Source organism: Lissotriton vulgaris, chromosome 2_1, assembly GCF_964263255.1.
Source record: "Lissotriton vulgaris chromosome 2_1, aLisVul1.2, whole genome shotgun sequence".
NCBI classification, from domain to species: Eukaryota; Metazoa; Chordata; class Amphibia; order Caudata; family Salamandridae; genus Lissotriton; species Lissotriton vulgaris.
This window is the reverse complement of record NC_141687.1, coordinates 250,521,119-250,536,795: the sequence shown is the minus strand read 5'-3', so window position 1 is coordinate 250,536,795 and position 15,677 is coordinate 250,521,119. Positions and strand designations below refer to the sequence as shown.

At 45.0% G+C, this 15,677-nt stretch overlaps 1 protein-coding gene across 15 annotated transcripts in view; it reads left to right on the top strand.

Annotated features, from left to right (window-relative positions):
* The first annotated feature begins 1,398 nt into the window (after positions 1 to 1,398).
* VEZF1 (vascular endothelial zinc finger 1) overlaps positions 1,399 to 15,677 on the top strand; it is a 269,814-nt gene continuing 255,535 nt past the window's right edge. For 6 of the 15 annotated variants that reach the window (XM_086954855.1, XM_086954853.1, XM_086954854.1 and 3 more), the window contains exon 1: positions 1,429 to 1,536. In XM_086954855.1, the coding sequence (XP_086810981.1) occupies positions 1,504 to 1,536 (33 nt within the window). In that variant the 5' untranslated portion in view covers positions 1,429 to 1,503. Of the gene's footprint in view, positions 1,537 to 15,677 lie in introns of all 15 variants that reach the window. The other 9 variants (XM_086954865.1, XM_086954863.1, XM_086954861.1 and 6 more) reach the window with 6 other exon arrangements.

Genomic DNA, 15,677 nt, shown 5'->3' with positions numbered 1-15,677 from the left:
TTAAAAGAAATGCAGTGGATGCGGTCAAAGGAGAAGAGTGCTTTGCAATAAGCATTTCCTGTCAAAACACCTGATAGTATAGAAGTTATATATGCGTAATTGATGATTTTGGTACATCTGTTGCTAAAAATATAATTTCTTTCGATTCTAGTGGTTGGACTGCGGCTTCAAACAACTTCTAGGGTAGTTGCCTGCACCGAATGCAAATCTGTCTTATTTTCAAATTGGTATTCAATGGTTCTTTGTAATATAGGCTTTTCCCTCTTTGCTGCATAACATTTTCTTCACTTAAATCCACTAAAATCTTCTTTAAATGGGGAAACGGCGGTCGTTTTCGAACGGTTCGAGTACTAACAAAACGGATGCTGCTGTATCCCAGGATGCCATTCCCTTACAGCCTGTGGCAGTAGCAGCTGCAGGGCACATTAAAAGAAGCTCCATTTTATTCTCCTCGAGTGCAGAAAGATACGTTCCCGACCCGGCCGCCTTCAGGCCTCACACTTCATGGCGCCTCTTTTATGTCCACCTCATATGTACATTTACCACGCAGACGTTTTTTGTGTTTGTTAATCCCTCGCAGCCGAAGGGCAGGACGGAGTTTGAAAGCGTTATATTTGAATCCGTGCAGAGCGAGTATAAACTCGCGCCTCTGCTATTATCGCAGGCGCTTCCCCATCACCAAAACACATATGGTAGCTTCTTCTATATGAATATGAAATGATGAGAATGAAGACATGAGAAATGAATTTCTAATTGTAACCGAGAACGAAAATTACCAGATCTTTTTGAAAATAGGTCTAGTGGCATTTTAGGTTTGAAATGAAATGTATCCTCACATTGTAGTGTCGTGGACTCCCGAGATGTTGCTGTGTATTTATATTTCAATTCTGTGATAAAAGTGTGTTGCGATGTTTTGGTAAAGGAATGACATTTTTCAGGTCGATAAAATCTTGCTTTGCGTGACGTTATTAAGCACCGTACCGCATAGAATCCGTTTGTCGCTCTGTTATACCCCCAACCTCCGGATAAAAAACAACGAGGGACATATGCTATAATAAAAAGAAAGCAGTTGCCTTTGTCTCAACGGTTCCGAGATTAATTTGGCTCGTGAGGTAATTCCGCTCATTATAACTGGACGAACAGTGGCCATCTTCTCTTAATCTCCCCCTTCCCCTCCTTCGTGGGCTGGACCATCTCCACCGCGGGGTGTTCCCTTCCATTTGCCGCTCCGAAATTACCAGTTGTGATTTGTTTCGCAGAAAACACACGTTTTCTCTCATTCGCTACACGGACATTGTGTAATCCCGAGTCGTGATTGTTTTTCTTGGCTTTCAAGAAAGGAACATCGTGCCCTTGCAGGCCAGGCATCCCCGTTGCAGCAGTGGCTCGGCCCGCAGAGGTTACCGGAAGTTGTGGCGCTGCCATGTTGGGCGCTTTGTTGTAGGCTCCGGTACACTCTGACGGGGGAAGATTTTTTTTTTTTTATAACTACAGCGACGCGCCATGGAGGCCAACTGGACTGCTTTCCTGTTCCAGGTAAGGGCCCCTCCCGCATGGAGTGGGGGGGCGGGGGAGGAAAAGTGGGGGGTGCAGGGGGGGTGAAGGGGGCGAGAAGGAGGCGAGAAGGAGGGGGCAGGGAGGGGAATTCACCGAAGGGCCCGCGGGACATCTCCCCCTTTTTCACCCTCCCTCCTGAGGAGCCTGCACATCACAGTGATACCTGAGGCTGGACTTATAGCAGTGTGTCCAGGGTTGTAGTAGTGTACGATCCAGGTTCTAACCCTAATAAAACATCGCAGAAAGGCCTCGCACACTAAAATGACACTTTCGGCACAGCATTAGGTTTCACAGCATAGCGGTCAATCCTATATATTTTTTTTGGAGGGTGCCCGGCAAGCTAATTTTAATCGTGTCCTTTATCTCATATTACTTGTATATGCAGTGTATACGTTATTCTCCAGACGAAAACATTAAACGGGTACCCTCCGCCGAGAAGGACTTTTAAGCTGCTTTCATCCTTTAAAGACTTACAATCATTTAGTTAAAGAAAACTGTAAACTACGCTATCCTCCCGTTCACAGAACACTCTACCCCTTCCCCTTACAAAGAGTTTCGATGAAGGTTTGGACCGGACTTTCACAATCTCAAGAATTATGCCAAATTAGCATTTTGCAGGAGAAGAAAATCTGAACTCTGCGACAGTCCTTGGGAGACGGGCCGCATCCATACCCCCATTTTTTAAAGATGCTGTAAAACTACTTTTGTCTAACAGAAAAATACGAGACGCTTTCTTGTTTCCTCTAGGAACGTCTCCAACCCCGTTTTCCATTTTTGACAACCTAAATGAATAAAACTTGCAAGGGATCCGGATTAATTCGTCACACGTTTCATATTGCTGTTCTCCTCCCCGACTATTGCAAAACATCCTCAAAATAAGCTGGTGATCTAGAGTATAAAAGTAGACCCAGGCCCGTAGTTTACACAGCCGTTTAGTGAATATCTTGCTCCGCCTCCTCCCCATCATAGATTTTCCTTTTCTTAAACTATATCTTTAGGACAGGATGGGTTTATGGCATGCCCGCCACAGGGATTTTTGGTTTGTTATTTTCACTCCTACAGGAATGGTTTTATATTTGATTTGTTATCATCAGGAGATCACGTGGTTGCGAAAACTGACCCCACATGGCTTAGACAACACATTGATGGCATTCTAATACAGGAAAGAACTCTGCAGAGGCGATGCACAGTATTCTGATAATAGTTACCCCTCAATTGAAATTTCTAAATTTACATGTCCTCTACCGGAACCGATGTTATCTGTTAAGAAGGAATCTTATTATTAAGCCTGATTTGCCCGTCTATAAAACACCTGGCTGAGATACCTATTGAAGAGAGAACGGGAGATGAATCAATTTATACCAGGACATGCATAACATGACTCATCCTTTAATGTGCTGCTCTAATATTAAGGTTGCAATGCAGAAATGTTACCCTCTGGCGTTAGAGATTCTCAGCGTCACATTCTTCCACCCTAGGTGGCGAAATACACGTTTGTTTAGTTTTGCCTGCAGAGCTGTCATTTCATTCCAATTGCACGGAGAACAATGGGCATTAAATGTGTTCAGTAACCTTGATCAAATTGAATGATTACGAGGCCCAATAAACTTGTGCTCAATAAAATAAGATAACAAAATGGCATACCATTCAAATTTACAGATCGTAAAGAGTTCATTAATATTGTATCACGTCTTTGTAGCGTTATTAAATGATTTGAAGCAATTGAACAGTAGTTTCCTAGAGAGTACGCAGAAAAGGAGGTATAGAGATCGTTGTGTGTCACTGCATTGCGTGCATCTGGTTATGAATGCACTATGCTATTTGTTACTTAAATCTTAACTCGCTTGTATATATAATTGGTATTTGTGTAACATCAACCTAGTGAAAAGGCAGTGGTGGGCTTTTTAGGATCGATGATAGAAATACAATTAAAGTGAATTGAATGGTAAGGTGGCGGGTTCTGAGAGGGGTTGTGAATTATTTAGTGCATCGCAAATGTAGTGTTCAGTAAAGAGAAGTGGGCGAGCCAACAAATTAATAAGGAGAGTCGAGCCAAGGGTCTGGCTTGGATCTTAGAGCACCGAGTACAAGTCGAACCCTGAAAACCTTTGTTGTGTGAATCATATAATAAACATCACGTAAAAATGATAGTCTCTTTAAAATTAAAAAAAAAAGTTTTTCTTTAACACGTGGAATCTTTGGCAATAAGAGGATACAATATAGCACAGCAGCGAAAAGTACTTGTTCAAAGTGATAGCTTTTTACGATTGATAGGACTTTCAAATATGTGATTTGAGACTTACATACACAGTGAAGAAAAGAGTTTTGGTGAAATAAAATACTTGAGCGCAAGATCACATAATTTAAGCGGGAAGCCAACATTTGTCCAGGTTTTCTGGTATTATTTTATACTAATCTCCCAGTAAATGGATATCTTTTTTGCTTTGGTGCTTTGTTTTTACCTCTTGGTGCATTTTTCTGCAGCTGTTGAAACAACATTTTACATGATGACCAGTTAATTACACAATGTCACATATATTGTTTATAATATGGATAGATTTAGTGATTTGCCTAGATTCACAGGATGTTCCGATGCCTAAGCACAAATCTGGTTCCCCAGTTTCACACTCTGCAGCTCTTACTGTAACGCCACATCCTTCGCTGAAAGAGAAAGGCAGCCAGAAGCCACATGAAAGCTTGGCTCATTATGGACTCGACGTTCCAACAGAATCTCGAGCTGAGCCAGAACTTGGTTTCAGGCTTGAACCTGGCTCAAGATTTCAGTGGCTCACCTACCTCTATTGAAGAGTTGTGACTTCAGCTCTTTACTAAATTGAAGAAGTATACTGCCTCGTGACTGATATAGGGACACTGCCTCGTGACTGATTATAGGGACACTGTTCTATATCCTATGTATGTAGGTGGAGAAGCTCTAATGCTTGTTTTTCTTTAGTGCACTGTTTCTTCTTGAATCTGATGGTGTCTGGGTTGTAGGTGTGTCAAGACCTATTGGAGACGGTTATATTTTCAGCCAGATATGCGGGGTCTGGGCACAGTCGCTTTGTAGGTAATTCGGTTAACCTTGAGTGAGGTGCAGCTCAGCAAATGGTGTTAATTTATGGTGCAGGTGATGTGGTCGTGTTTATTTTACTTAAGCATTTTTTAGGGACATCCAAGACCGATGTGTATTAGGGTGCTTTACGCCAAAACTCAGAGAAATAAAGGTGTATTTAGGATGAGTTGCACAGTTTGGTGCAAGAACACAGTTGCCAGTTGAAACACCTTACAAAAACCAAATCGTGCATAAAAAAGGATGATGCTATAGAATGTTGTGAAGACAATAATTTGGTTATTGGAAGGCTCCTGGGAATTGGACTCATAAATTGTTTAAACTTTCAAGTCTTACGTTGTTTCTTGATTGTCAAGAATGGAATCGGTTTCGTGAGGGTGGTGAACTGGGTTCTATGCTGATTCAGCTACTCCTGGGAATGACTGCTTGGTGGCTATGGTTGTCTTTTAATGTTTGAACTTCCAATAGTAAGAAGTATTTACCTTTCAGTCCTCTGGAACCTCCATAGGTTGTGAGCAAGTTAACAAGGGAGGGAATGTTTTGTAATGTCTTGTGAAGATAACATTTAATTAGAATTTGATTCTAGCTAGGAAGATAAATTTGCGCTCACAAAGAGACGGCATGGATGGACAGTCATGAATTCATACAGGTCTTCAAAGCCACAAGCCTACTTATCTGCCCATTTTAGTTCCTTTTTAAAGATGTGCTTTCTAAAGTTCAGGATGGGGGTGCATGTCTCCAAGGATTTATCCCCTTCTTGGTTGACAGATTTTAACTCAGAACGTTGTCGCTTATGCGGATTCCAAAAGGAAACCTTGGCCCATTTGCTGTGCGCATGTCCAGCCATGTTAACCCAAAGGAGACAATACCTAAAGGCGATTTTTATCAACCTGAACATTCGATCTAGCAGACAAGCAGTAATAAGCTGGCTGGAGGGCTCGTCATGCATCTTGTCTTGCCGAGGAGTCAAGTTTATGAGACTAGTCAACAGCTGCTTATTGCAAGCGGATGATCTTTAATCATAATTGCATGTAACACATCCCCATACTTTTAATTTGGTTGGTACATAATTTAAATTTTTTGCTGTAACTTGATCTAAACATAATCTTAGAATGATTTTATAATAACAGAATTTTACACATTTGAAATGTATGGGAGACAGAGAACAGATGTACATTTGCATATATGACACTTCTAGTTGTTTGAGTAGATGAAACTCACTTATTTTATGTAGGGGGGTATTGTGATGATTTTAATTAATCAAGCAATAAACATTAAACTGAAACTGAAACTGATTCTAGCTAGGTTAGGTAGCCAGTGAAAGTCATGGAGATGAGATTAGGCTTAATGTGTTATTACTTTTTCGCTCTATCAGCCCTGAATCCAAGTGTAAGTAAGAATGTTCCAGGTTAGGTGAGAAATAGAAATGCCAGCTAAAATTGCACTTCCAAAATCTAGTTAGACTATGATAAAGGCATGGACCAATGTTTTGTGCGAATTTATTTTTGGAGGGGGGGGGGGGGGGGGGATTTTTTATTTTTAGGCAGTGGAAGTGAAAATGTGCATTGTCCATTTAGTTGTTAATTTGTGGTGTGAATGTAAGCACTGAGTCAGTTTTTTCTGGCCCTTGATAAATCATGCCGCAATACTTAGAAGTCCCTAAGAATGAGACAATAGGAGCCTGGAAGGCCATAGTGCTGGTTGTTGCAACCATCCAGATGCAAGCAGTTTCAAGGTCACTCTGGAAGGAACTGATTTACTTTCTGTAGTAGAGTGCTGGTACAGAGCCCTTTGGTTTTCATGGCCGTGAGTTACTAGAAATGAATGGAGGTGTCAATGGTGAATGGGTGTGACTTAGCTTTGGGGTTTGAATACATCCAGGTTCATGTTGTGGAGCCAGGTTTGAAATAGTTGTCTTGCTGTAGGCGAATAATGGACACTTTGGTTTTGATGGGTTGTAAGTTTCAGCTCAACGTCGGGCACCCAGGTGTTGATGAGATTCAAGTAGTGTTTGAGGTGTTGGGAGCAGAGGATACTGTGCATTTGTTTGTTGGCATATTGATGGATGGTGATGTTATTGGTGAGTGTTAGTTCCAGGGGTTTTCGTGTAGCGAATGAAGATGACTGAGTTAAGATGGTTCTTTGGTGGACTTAGCGAGAGTTTCTGGGTTCTGGAGAAGCCCATGTGAGCAAACTGGTGTCAGTTTGAAATTTAGGATAACAAGTAGAGGACATCACCAGTGTATCCTATTCAAGAGCTCCAGGTTGGATGGTTCATAGTGTCTGATTTGATCGAAGTGTACCGGACAGCGCAACTGTCTGTGTTGCTAAAGACCTCTTTGGGACATTCAAAAAGCTGACCTAGGAATACATTCTGCCTGTAGCTTACCATTGGATTTGTGGTTTGTAACTCACATTTTCTAGCTTTCTAGTTGCTGGCTTTATTTACTTTGGACTGTCCAGCTTGAGTTTGACCCTCCCGTTGCCCAACCCTTGTTTACTGTATTCTTCCTCAAACTCACTTTTTGTAAAGAGGTCTTTAAATCTTGTTCTTATTTTGTCACATTTGCGTGCATTCAAGGACTGAGGTCAAATGTCAAGTTTTCTCTTCAGAGGAAGCTAGTTGTAACTTTTTTTTCCCTTAGACTTCAAAGTGAGTGACAATCTTGCTGAGTATCTATATAAGCGGAGAGGGTGTAGTATATTTTTTAGCACCAAAAAAGAAAATGCACTGTGCTTATGCTTAGGAATATATCGGAATTAGTACAAATGAATTACTTAAAAAAAAAATCAGAAGTGTGGTAGAAGCAAACATTGAATACGATCAATACACATCCGTCACTACACTACGTGGTGACATTTGCACACTATTGTTTGCATGCAGTAAAAACGTATTTCAGTGCAAATGTAATGGTCATTTCAATTGAAAATGTGTTGTTTGTAATGGCAGTGCGCTACCATACCATGCATACTTACTACGCCACTCCTCTCCACGCCCTTCCACTCTAGTCCACAGCACTCCAATTCTCCGACATGCCACTCCATGCCCGCTCCACGACCAGCCACGCCACTCACTTCACAACATGCCACTCCCACTCTACGTCCTCCACCCACTCCACTGTATCCCAATCTACTTTCCCCTACTTCGGTACAGTCTACTCCACTCCAGTCTACCCCACTCAATCTACCTCACTCCATTCTTTCCCACTCCACCCTACCCCTCTACAATCTTTCCACCGTTACCCTATACAATCTACTCCACTCAATTTAACTCGGTTAACCATACCCCACTCTAATCTACCTCACTCCACCCCATTCTACCGCACTTCACTCAAATCTACCCTATTCTGCTCCACTCTACCCCATTCCAATCTACCCGACTCCACTCCAATATACCCAGTACAGTCTCCCCACCCGTTCACAATCTCCTCCACTCCAATCTACCAGTCCATTAAAATCTACCCTACTTCACCCTAGTCTACCTCTCCATCCTACTCCAATCTACCCCGCCCAAATCTACTTAATCTATTTCACTCCAATCTACCCCCTGTACCCCACTCCACCCTACACCACTCTACTCCAATCCACTCCACCCTACACGACTCAACCCCACACCACTCAACCCCACCCCAATCCACTCCACTCAACACCAATCTACCCCACCCAATCCACTCTACACCACCCAATCCACTCCACCCTACACCACCCCAATCCACTAATTTCCACTGCACCCCACCCTACCTCAATCCACTCTACCCTACACCACTCTACCCCAATCCAATATAACCTAGCCCACCCTAATTCACTCCATCCCATTCTCCTCTACCTCACGGCACTCAACTATTTTCCAATCCACTGCACTCCACTACTTCCCAATCTACCCCAATATATGCCAATCTACCCCACTGTACCCCAGTTCAATCTACCTCACTCCTCTACTCCAATTTACCCCAGTTTACTCCACTCCAATATACCCCAATCCACTCCAGTGTACTTCACTCTACCCCACACCACTACAATCTACACAACTCAAATCTATCCCACTCTACCCCCACAATTCCATCCTACTATAATCCACCCAATGTAGCCCACTGCACTCTAATCTTACTCTAATCTACCCAACTCCACACCAGTCTACCCCAGTATTCCCCAATGTACATCACTCTACTCCACCCACTATACCCAACTTTTCCTCAATTCAACCTACCCTGCTCCAATCTACCCCAATCCACTCTACCCAATTAAAATCTATCCCAACCAGCTAACTTACCCATGCTGAGCAGCAGCCACACTGGTGTACATAATGGCTAAATCACTTTGTCAAAACTAAAAGCTCTCTTAGGCGAGTCACTTATAAAATGTTCTAAGGACTAAGGAGCTGATTACGAGTTTGGCGGTCAGACTGCCAGACGTCTTTTGCGGCCATCAGGAGAATGCACTAAGCCGATGGCATCCCAACCACTGCATTACGAGTAAACGTCCGAGCCAGCGTGGTCTTTAGGCAGTAACATGCTTCAGCTCACAGAGTGAGCCTTAAGGCAATGCAGCACTTCAGCAATGCACTGTCATTCGCTCACTGTTGCCAGGCACCATGTCGTGCATGGCACACAGTGTGCTCACGACAGTGCAAGCATTGGGGGCACACATGGGCCCCCAGCCACAATGACCAATGGGAAAGCGCACCCAGGGGCCCTCTTTGGGGTCCCTTTCCTGCATTTTCAACTGCCCACGGAAATCCTAATTGGCATGGCGGTGCCAGTATCGGCACTGCCTCCAATTCTCCCCTCCCTCCCTCTTACGGAATCCATGATCCTGGTGGTGGTGTTGAGACGGACTGCCTGCCATGTTAAGAATAGTATTTAAGGGGTGGTGATGGACAGAGTTTCTGAATTAAGCAGAATACTCTCACCCAGTCAAGAGATCAGGGCTAGATCCAACACTGTTTTTTAGCTCACTGCACCATCCCAGCTCAGAACCTGGCTATATGCAAATTAGTCAGTTCCTGTCCCAGTGCATGATGGGAACAGGGCAAACCGAACTACCAAGCCAATTCTTACACTGGGAAGGAAACAAGCTTCCGGGGACCGGTTTCTGGCATTACAGCCGTCTTCGGCCCAGCTTGCTTGAATCCTGATGGTGCAATGAGCAAGGGACTCACATCTGAGTATATCCTTCCACGCTTATGGTGGACAAAATATTTAACAACAAGGGGTGGTGATGGACAGAGTTTCTGAATTAAGCAGAATACTCTCACCCAGTCAAGAGATCAGGGCTAGATCCAACACCGTTTTTTAGCTCACTGCACCATCCCAGCTCAGAACCTGACTATATGCAAATTAGTCTGTTCCTGTCCCAGTGCATGAAGGGAACAGGGCAAACCAAACTACCAAGCCAATTCTTACACTGGGAAGGAAACAAGCTTCCGGGGACCGGTTTCTGGCATTACAGCAGTCTTCCCACACCACTCAACCCCACCCCAATCCACTCCACTCAACACCAATCTACCCCACCCAATCCACTCTACACCACCCAATCCACCCCAATCCACTCCACCCTACACCACCCCAATCCACTAATTTCCACTGCACCCCACCCTACCCCACCTCAATCCACTCTACCCTACACCACTCTACCCCAATCCAATATAACCTACCCCACCCTAATTCACTCCATCCCATTCTCCTCTACCTCACGGCACTCAACTATTTTCCAATCCACTGCACTCCACTACTTCCCAATCTACCCCAATATATGCCAATCTACCCCACTGTACCCCAGTTCAATCTACCTCACTCCTCTACTCCAATTTACCCCAGTTTACTCCACTCCAATATACCCCAATCCACTCCAGTGTACTTCACTCTACCCCACACCACTACAATCTACACAACTCAAATCTATCCCACTCTACCCCCACAATTCCATCCTACTATAATCCACCCAATGTAGCCCACTGCACTCTAATCTTACTCTAATCTACCCAACTCCACACCAGTCTACCCCAGTATTCCCCAATGTACATCACTCTACTCCACCCACTATACCCAACTTTTCCTCAATTCAACCTACCCTGCTCCAATCTACCCCAATCCACTCTACCCAATTAAAATCTATCCCAACCAGCTAACTTACCCATGCTGAGCAGCAGCCACACTGGTGTACATAATGGCTAAATCACTTTGTCAAAACTAAAAGCTCTCTTAGGCGAGTCACTTATAAAATGTTCTAAGGACTAAGGAGCTGATTACGAGTTTGGCGGTCAGACTGCCAGACGTCTTTTGCGGCCATCAGGAGAATGCACTAAGCCGATGGCATCCCAACCACTGCATTACGAGTAAACGTCCGAGCCAGCGTGGTCTTTAGGCAGTAACATGCTTCAGCTCACAGAGTGAGCCTTAAGGCAATGCAGCACTTCAGCAATGCACTGTCATTCGCTCACTGTTGCCAGGCACCATGTCGTGCATGGCACACAGTGTGCTCACGACAGTGCAAGCATTGGGGGCACACATGGGCCCCCAGCCACAATGACCAATGGGAAAGCGCACCCAGGGGCCCTCTTTGGGGTCCCTTTCCTGCATTTTCAACTGCCCACGGAAATCCTAATTGGCATGGCGGTGCCAGTATCGGCACTGCCTCCAATTCTCCCCTCCCTCCCTCTTACGGAATCCATGATCCTGGTGGTGGTGTTGAGACGGACTGCCTGCCATGTTAAGAATAGTATTTAAGGGGTGGTGATGGACAGAGTTTCTGAATTAAGCAGAATACTCTCACCCAGTCAAGAGATCAGGGCTAGATCCAACACCGTTTTTTAGCTCACTGCACCATCCCAGCTCAGAACCTGGCTATATGCAAATTAGTCAGTTCCTGTCCCAGTGCATGATGGGAACAGGGCAAACCGAACTACCAAGCCAATTCTTACACTGGGAAGGAAACAAGCTTCCGGGGACCGGTTTCTGGCATTACAGCCGTCTTCGGCCCAGCTTGCTTGAATCCTGATGGTGCAATGAGCAAGGGACTCACATCTGAGTATATCCTTCCACGCTTATGGTGGACAAAATATTTAACAACAAGGGGTGGTGATGGACAGAGTTTCTGAATTAAGCAGAATACTCTCACCCAGTCAAGAGATCAGGGCTAGATCCAACACCGTTTTTTAGCTCACTGCACCATCCCAGCTCAGAACCTGACTATATGCAAATTAGTCTGTTCCTGTCCCAGTGCATGAAGGGAACAGGGCAAACCAAACTACCAAGCCAATTCTTACACTGGGAAGGAAACAAGCTTCCGGGGACCGGTTTCTGGCATTACAGCAGTCTTCCCACACCACTCAACCCCACCCCAATCCACTCCACTCAACACCAATCTACCCCACCCAATCCACTCTACACCACCCAATCCACCCCAATCCACTCCACCCTACACCACCCCAATCCACTAATTTCCACTGCACCCCACCCTACCCCACCTCAATCCACTCTACCCTACACCACTCTACCCCAATCCAATATAACCTACCCCACCATAATTCACTCCATCCCATTCTCCTCTACCTCACGGCACTCAACTCTTTTCCAATCCACTGCACTCCACTACTTCCCAATCTACCCCAATATATGCCAATCTACCCCACTGTACCCCAGTTCAATCTACCTCACTCCTCTACTCCAATTTACCCCAGTTTACTCCACTCCAATATACCCCAATCCACTCCAGTGTACTTCACTCTAACCCACACCACTACAATCTACACAACTCAAATCTATCCCACTCTACCCCCACAATTCCATCCTACTATAATCCACCCAATGTAGCCCACTGCACTCTAATCTTACTCTAATCTACCCAACTCCACCCCAGTCTACCCCAGTATTCCCCAATGTACATCACTCTACTCCACCCACTATACCCAACTTCACCTCAATTCAACCTACCCTGCTCCAATCTACCCCAATCCACTCTACCCAATTAAAATCTATCCCAACCAGCTAACTTACCCATGCTGAGCAGCAGCCACACTGGTGTACATAATGGCTAAAACACTTTGTCAAAACTAAAAGCTCTCTTAGGCGAGTCACTTATAAAATGTTCTAAGGACTAAGGAGCTGATTACGAGTTTGGCGGTCAGACTGCCAGACGTCTTTTGCGGCCATCAGGAGAATGCACTAAGCCGATGGCATCCCAACCACTGCATTACGAGTAAACTTCCGAGCCAGCGTGGTCTTTAGGCAGTAACATGCTTCAGCTCACAGAGTGAGCCTTAAGGCAATGCAGCACTTCAGCAATGCACTGTCATTCGCTCACTGTTGCCAGGCACCATGTCGTGCATGGCACACAGTGTGCTCACGACAGTGCAAGCATTGGGGGCACACATGGGCCCCCAGCCACAATGCCCAATGGGAAAGCGCACCCAGGGGCCCTCTTTGGGGTCCCTTTCCTGCATTTTCAACTGCCCACGGAAATCCTAATTGGCATGGCGGTGCCAGTATCGGCACTGCCTCCAATTCTCCCCTCCCTCTTACGGAATCCAGGATCCTGGTGGTGGTGTTGAGACGGACTGCCTGCCATGTTAAGAATTGTATTTAACAACAAGGGGTGGTGATGGACAGAGTTTCTGAATTAAGCAGAATACTCTCACCCAGTCAAGAGATCAGGGCTAGATCCAACACCGTTTTTTAGCTCACTGCACCATCCCAGCTCAGAACCTGACTATATGCAAATTAGTCTGTTCCTGTCCCAGTGCATGATGGGAACAGGGCAAACCAAACTACCAAGCCAATTCTTACACTGGGAAGGAAACAAGCTTCCGGGGACAGGTTTCTGGCATTACAGCCGTCTTCGGCCCGTCCCCGGAAGCTTGTCTCCTTTCTGGTGAAGAATTGGCTTGGTAGTTTGGTCTGCCCTGTTCCCATGATGCACTGGGCCAGGGACAGACTAATTTGCATATAGCCAGGTTCTGAGCTGGGATAGTGCAGTGAGCTAAATAACGGTGATGGATCAAGCCCTGATCTTTGGACTGGGTAAGAGTGGTCTGCTTAATTCAGACACTCTGTTCATCACCACCCCCTTTTCTGAATCGTTTTTGGTCACTATAGGTGTGGCAGGGTATACTCAGACATGAGTCCCTTGCTCACTGCACCATCAGGATTCAAGCAAGCCGGGCCGACGACGGCTGAAATGCCAGAAACCGGTCCCCGGAAGCTTGTCTCCTTTCTGGTGAAGAATTGGCTTGGTAGTTTGGTCTGCCCTGTTCCCATGATGCACTGGGCCAGGGACAGACTAATTTGCATATAGCCAGGTTCTGAGCTGGGATGGTGCAGTGAGCTAAATAACGGTGATGGATCAAGCCCCGATCTTTGGACTGGGTAAGAGTGGTCTGCTTAATTCAGACACTCTGTTCATCACCACCCCCTTTTCGAAATGTTAAGAATTGGGCGGTCGGTCTGGCTACTTGAGTTAAAAAAAAAAAAAAAAGCAACAGCACTGGAATACACCCTCAAACTGTCCCGCAAGTCCACACACAGGCTGTTTTGTCTTAAACAATTTCTACCCAGAACTATGCCTTAACCCCTTCCACGCTGACGACGAGCTGGGCTCGTCATGGTGTAGCCTCCTCGCACGCTGATGACGAGCCCAGCTCGTCACGTAACATGCGCTTTTAAAAATCTCAGCGTACGAGCGGAATTCCGCTAGTGCGCATGAGGTTAAGTCCACTGCTAGAAGGAAGGACTATTGTTGTCATTGGCCATGAAGGATGGATATGAATATATAAATATATATGATCTGTGAAAGATAGCAACATTTCAAAGTTCCCTGTAAAATACAGTTTCGTCATCATGACAGCCCCCTAACCACTCTGCAGAGTTTAAGCATTGTGAGGTTCACCAGGATTATGAAGCAAGAGAACCTAAATTATGCAGTAAATGGGCGAATTATACAACATTTAAAAACGTAATTAGTAAAGTTATGGTTAGCTTTAGTCATAACATCTTAAAATATATATTTAAAAATCAGTAATTCACTGAAAACCACAGTTAAAAGAATGTTATTTTCTTACAAGACCACCTGAAACATTTAGTTTCACAAATCACTCAACAGATTTGCAACAAACCAAGAAAAGACACTTCCTTGAGTAAAGTTCTTCTTTCATGCCAAGTTTAGTGCATGCTTTTCAGCTTTAATTTCTGTATCAGAAAGCAAAGAAGCTTATGGGAAGAAAATGGGATTTTTTTGATTCTCTCACTTTATTGAGGGGTGCGTTAAACGTGCTACGTCAAACATAATTCTACGTGCACATTTGTCGAATGGCGCCTAAGTTGGAAACTCTGATGTATGTGTATATATATATATATCAAGTTGCCCATTGCGGGGTGCTCTCCACATTCGACAATCCATAGGGTCAGGGAAGAACCAGGCACACTCGACGTCAGCAGAGTCCTGATGCGTTTCGGGATAAACTCCCTTCCTCAAAGGCTGTCTGCTGCACAATGAAAGCCACCATACGGATTTCCCAGCGTTTTTCCCTCTTTATTATTTAAATGCATTTCAACATTCAATACCGGTGAGCAAATGCACCAATGCTTTCTGGGACTGGGAGTCCATAAATAAAAACCCATGTGGGCTGCTGGCAGTCTGTTGTACAAATATTGCAAATCACGGGTGTGTCATCACAATCTTCCCCCAATGCTGCCTTTTGTCAAAAGGTCCCGCCCCCCAAACAATAGTCCAGCACAGGAACCGCTAAGTTCTGCAGCGGTGCTCCCCTCGAGATATATATATATTTCATTCATTCACTATCCGTCTGCTCTCCTTCACTCGCGGCCGGGTGCTTTCGATGGCGGGAGACCGTACCATGCCAGTCACTCCCAGACAAAGCTCCGATGCAAGAAGCACGCAGCACTCACGGGGGACTGATCCAATATAGTTTATTGGACAAACACTCTCACAAGACGCGTTTCGGCCACCGCCTTTCTCAATTAGAGGCCGGTGCCACCCTTAGGCAAGGTTTAAATACAGCCAATCAACAAAATAAAGAAAGGACATGTATAGTGCA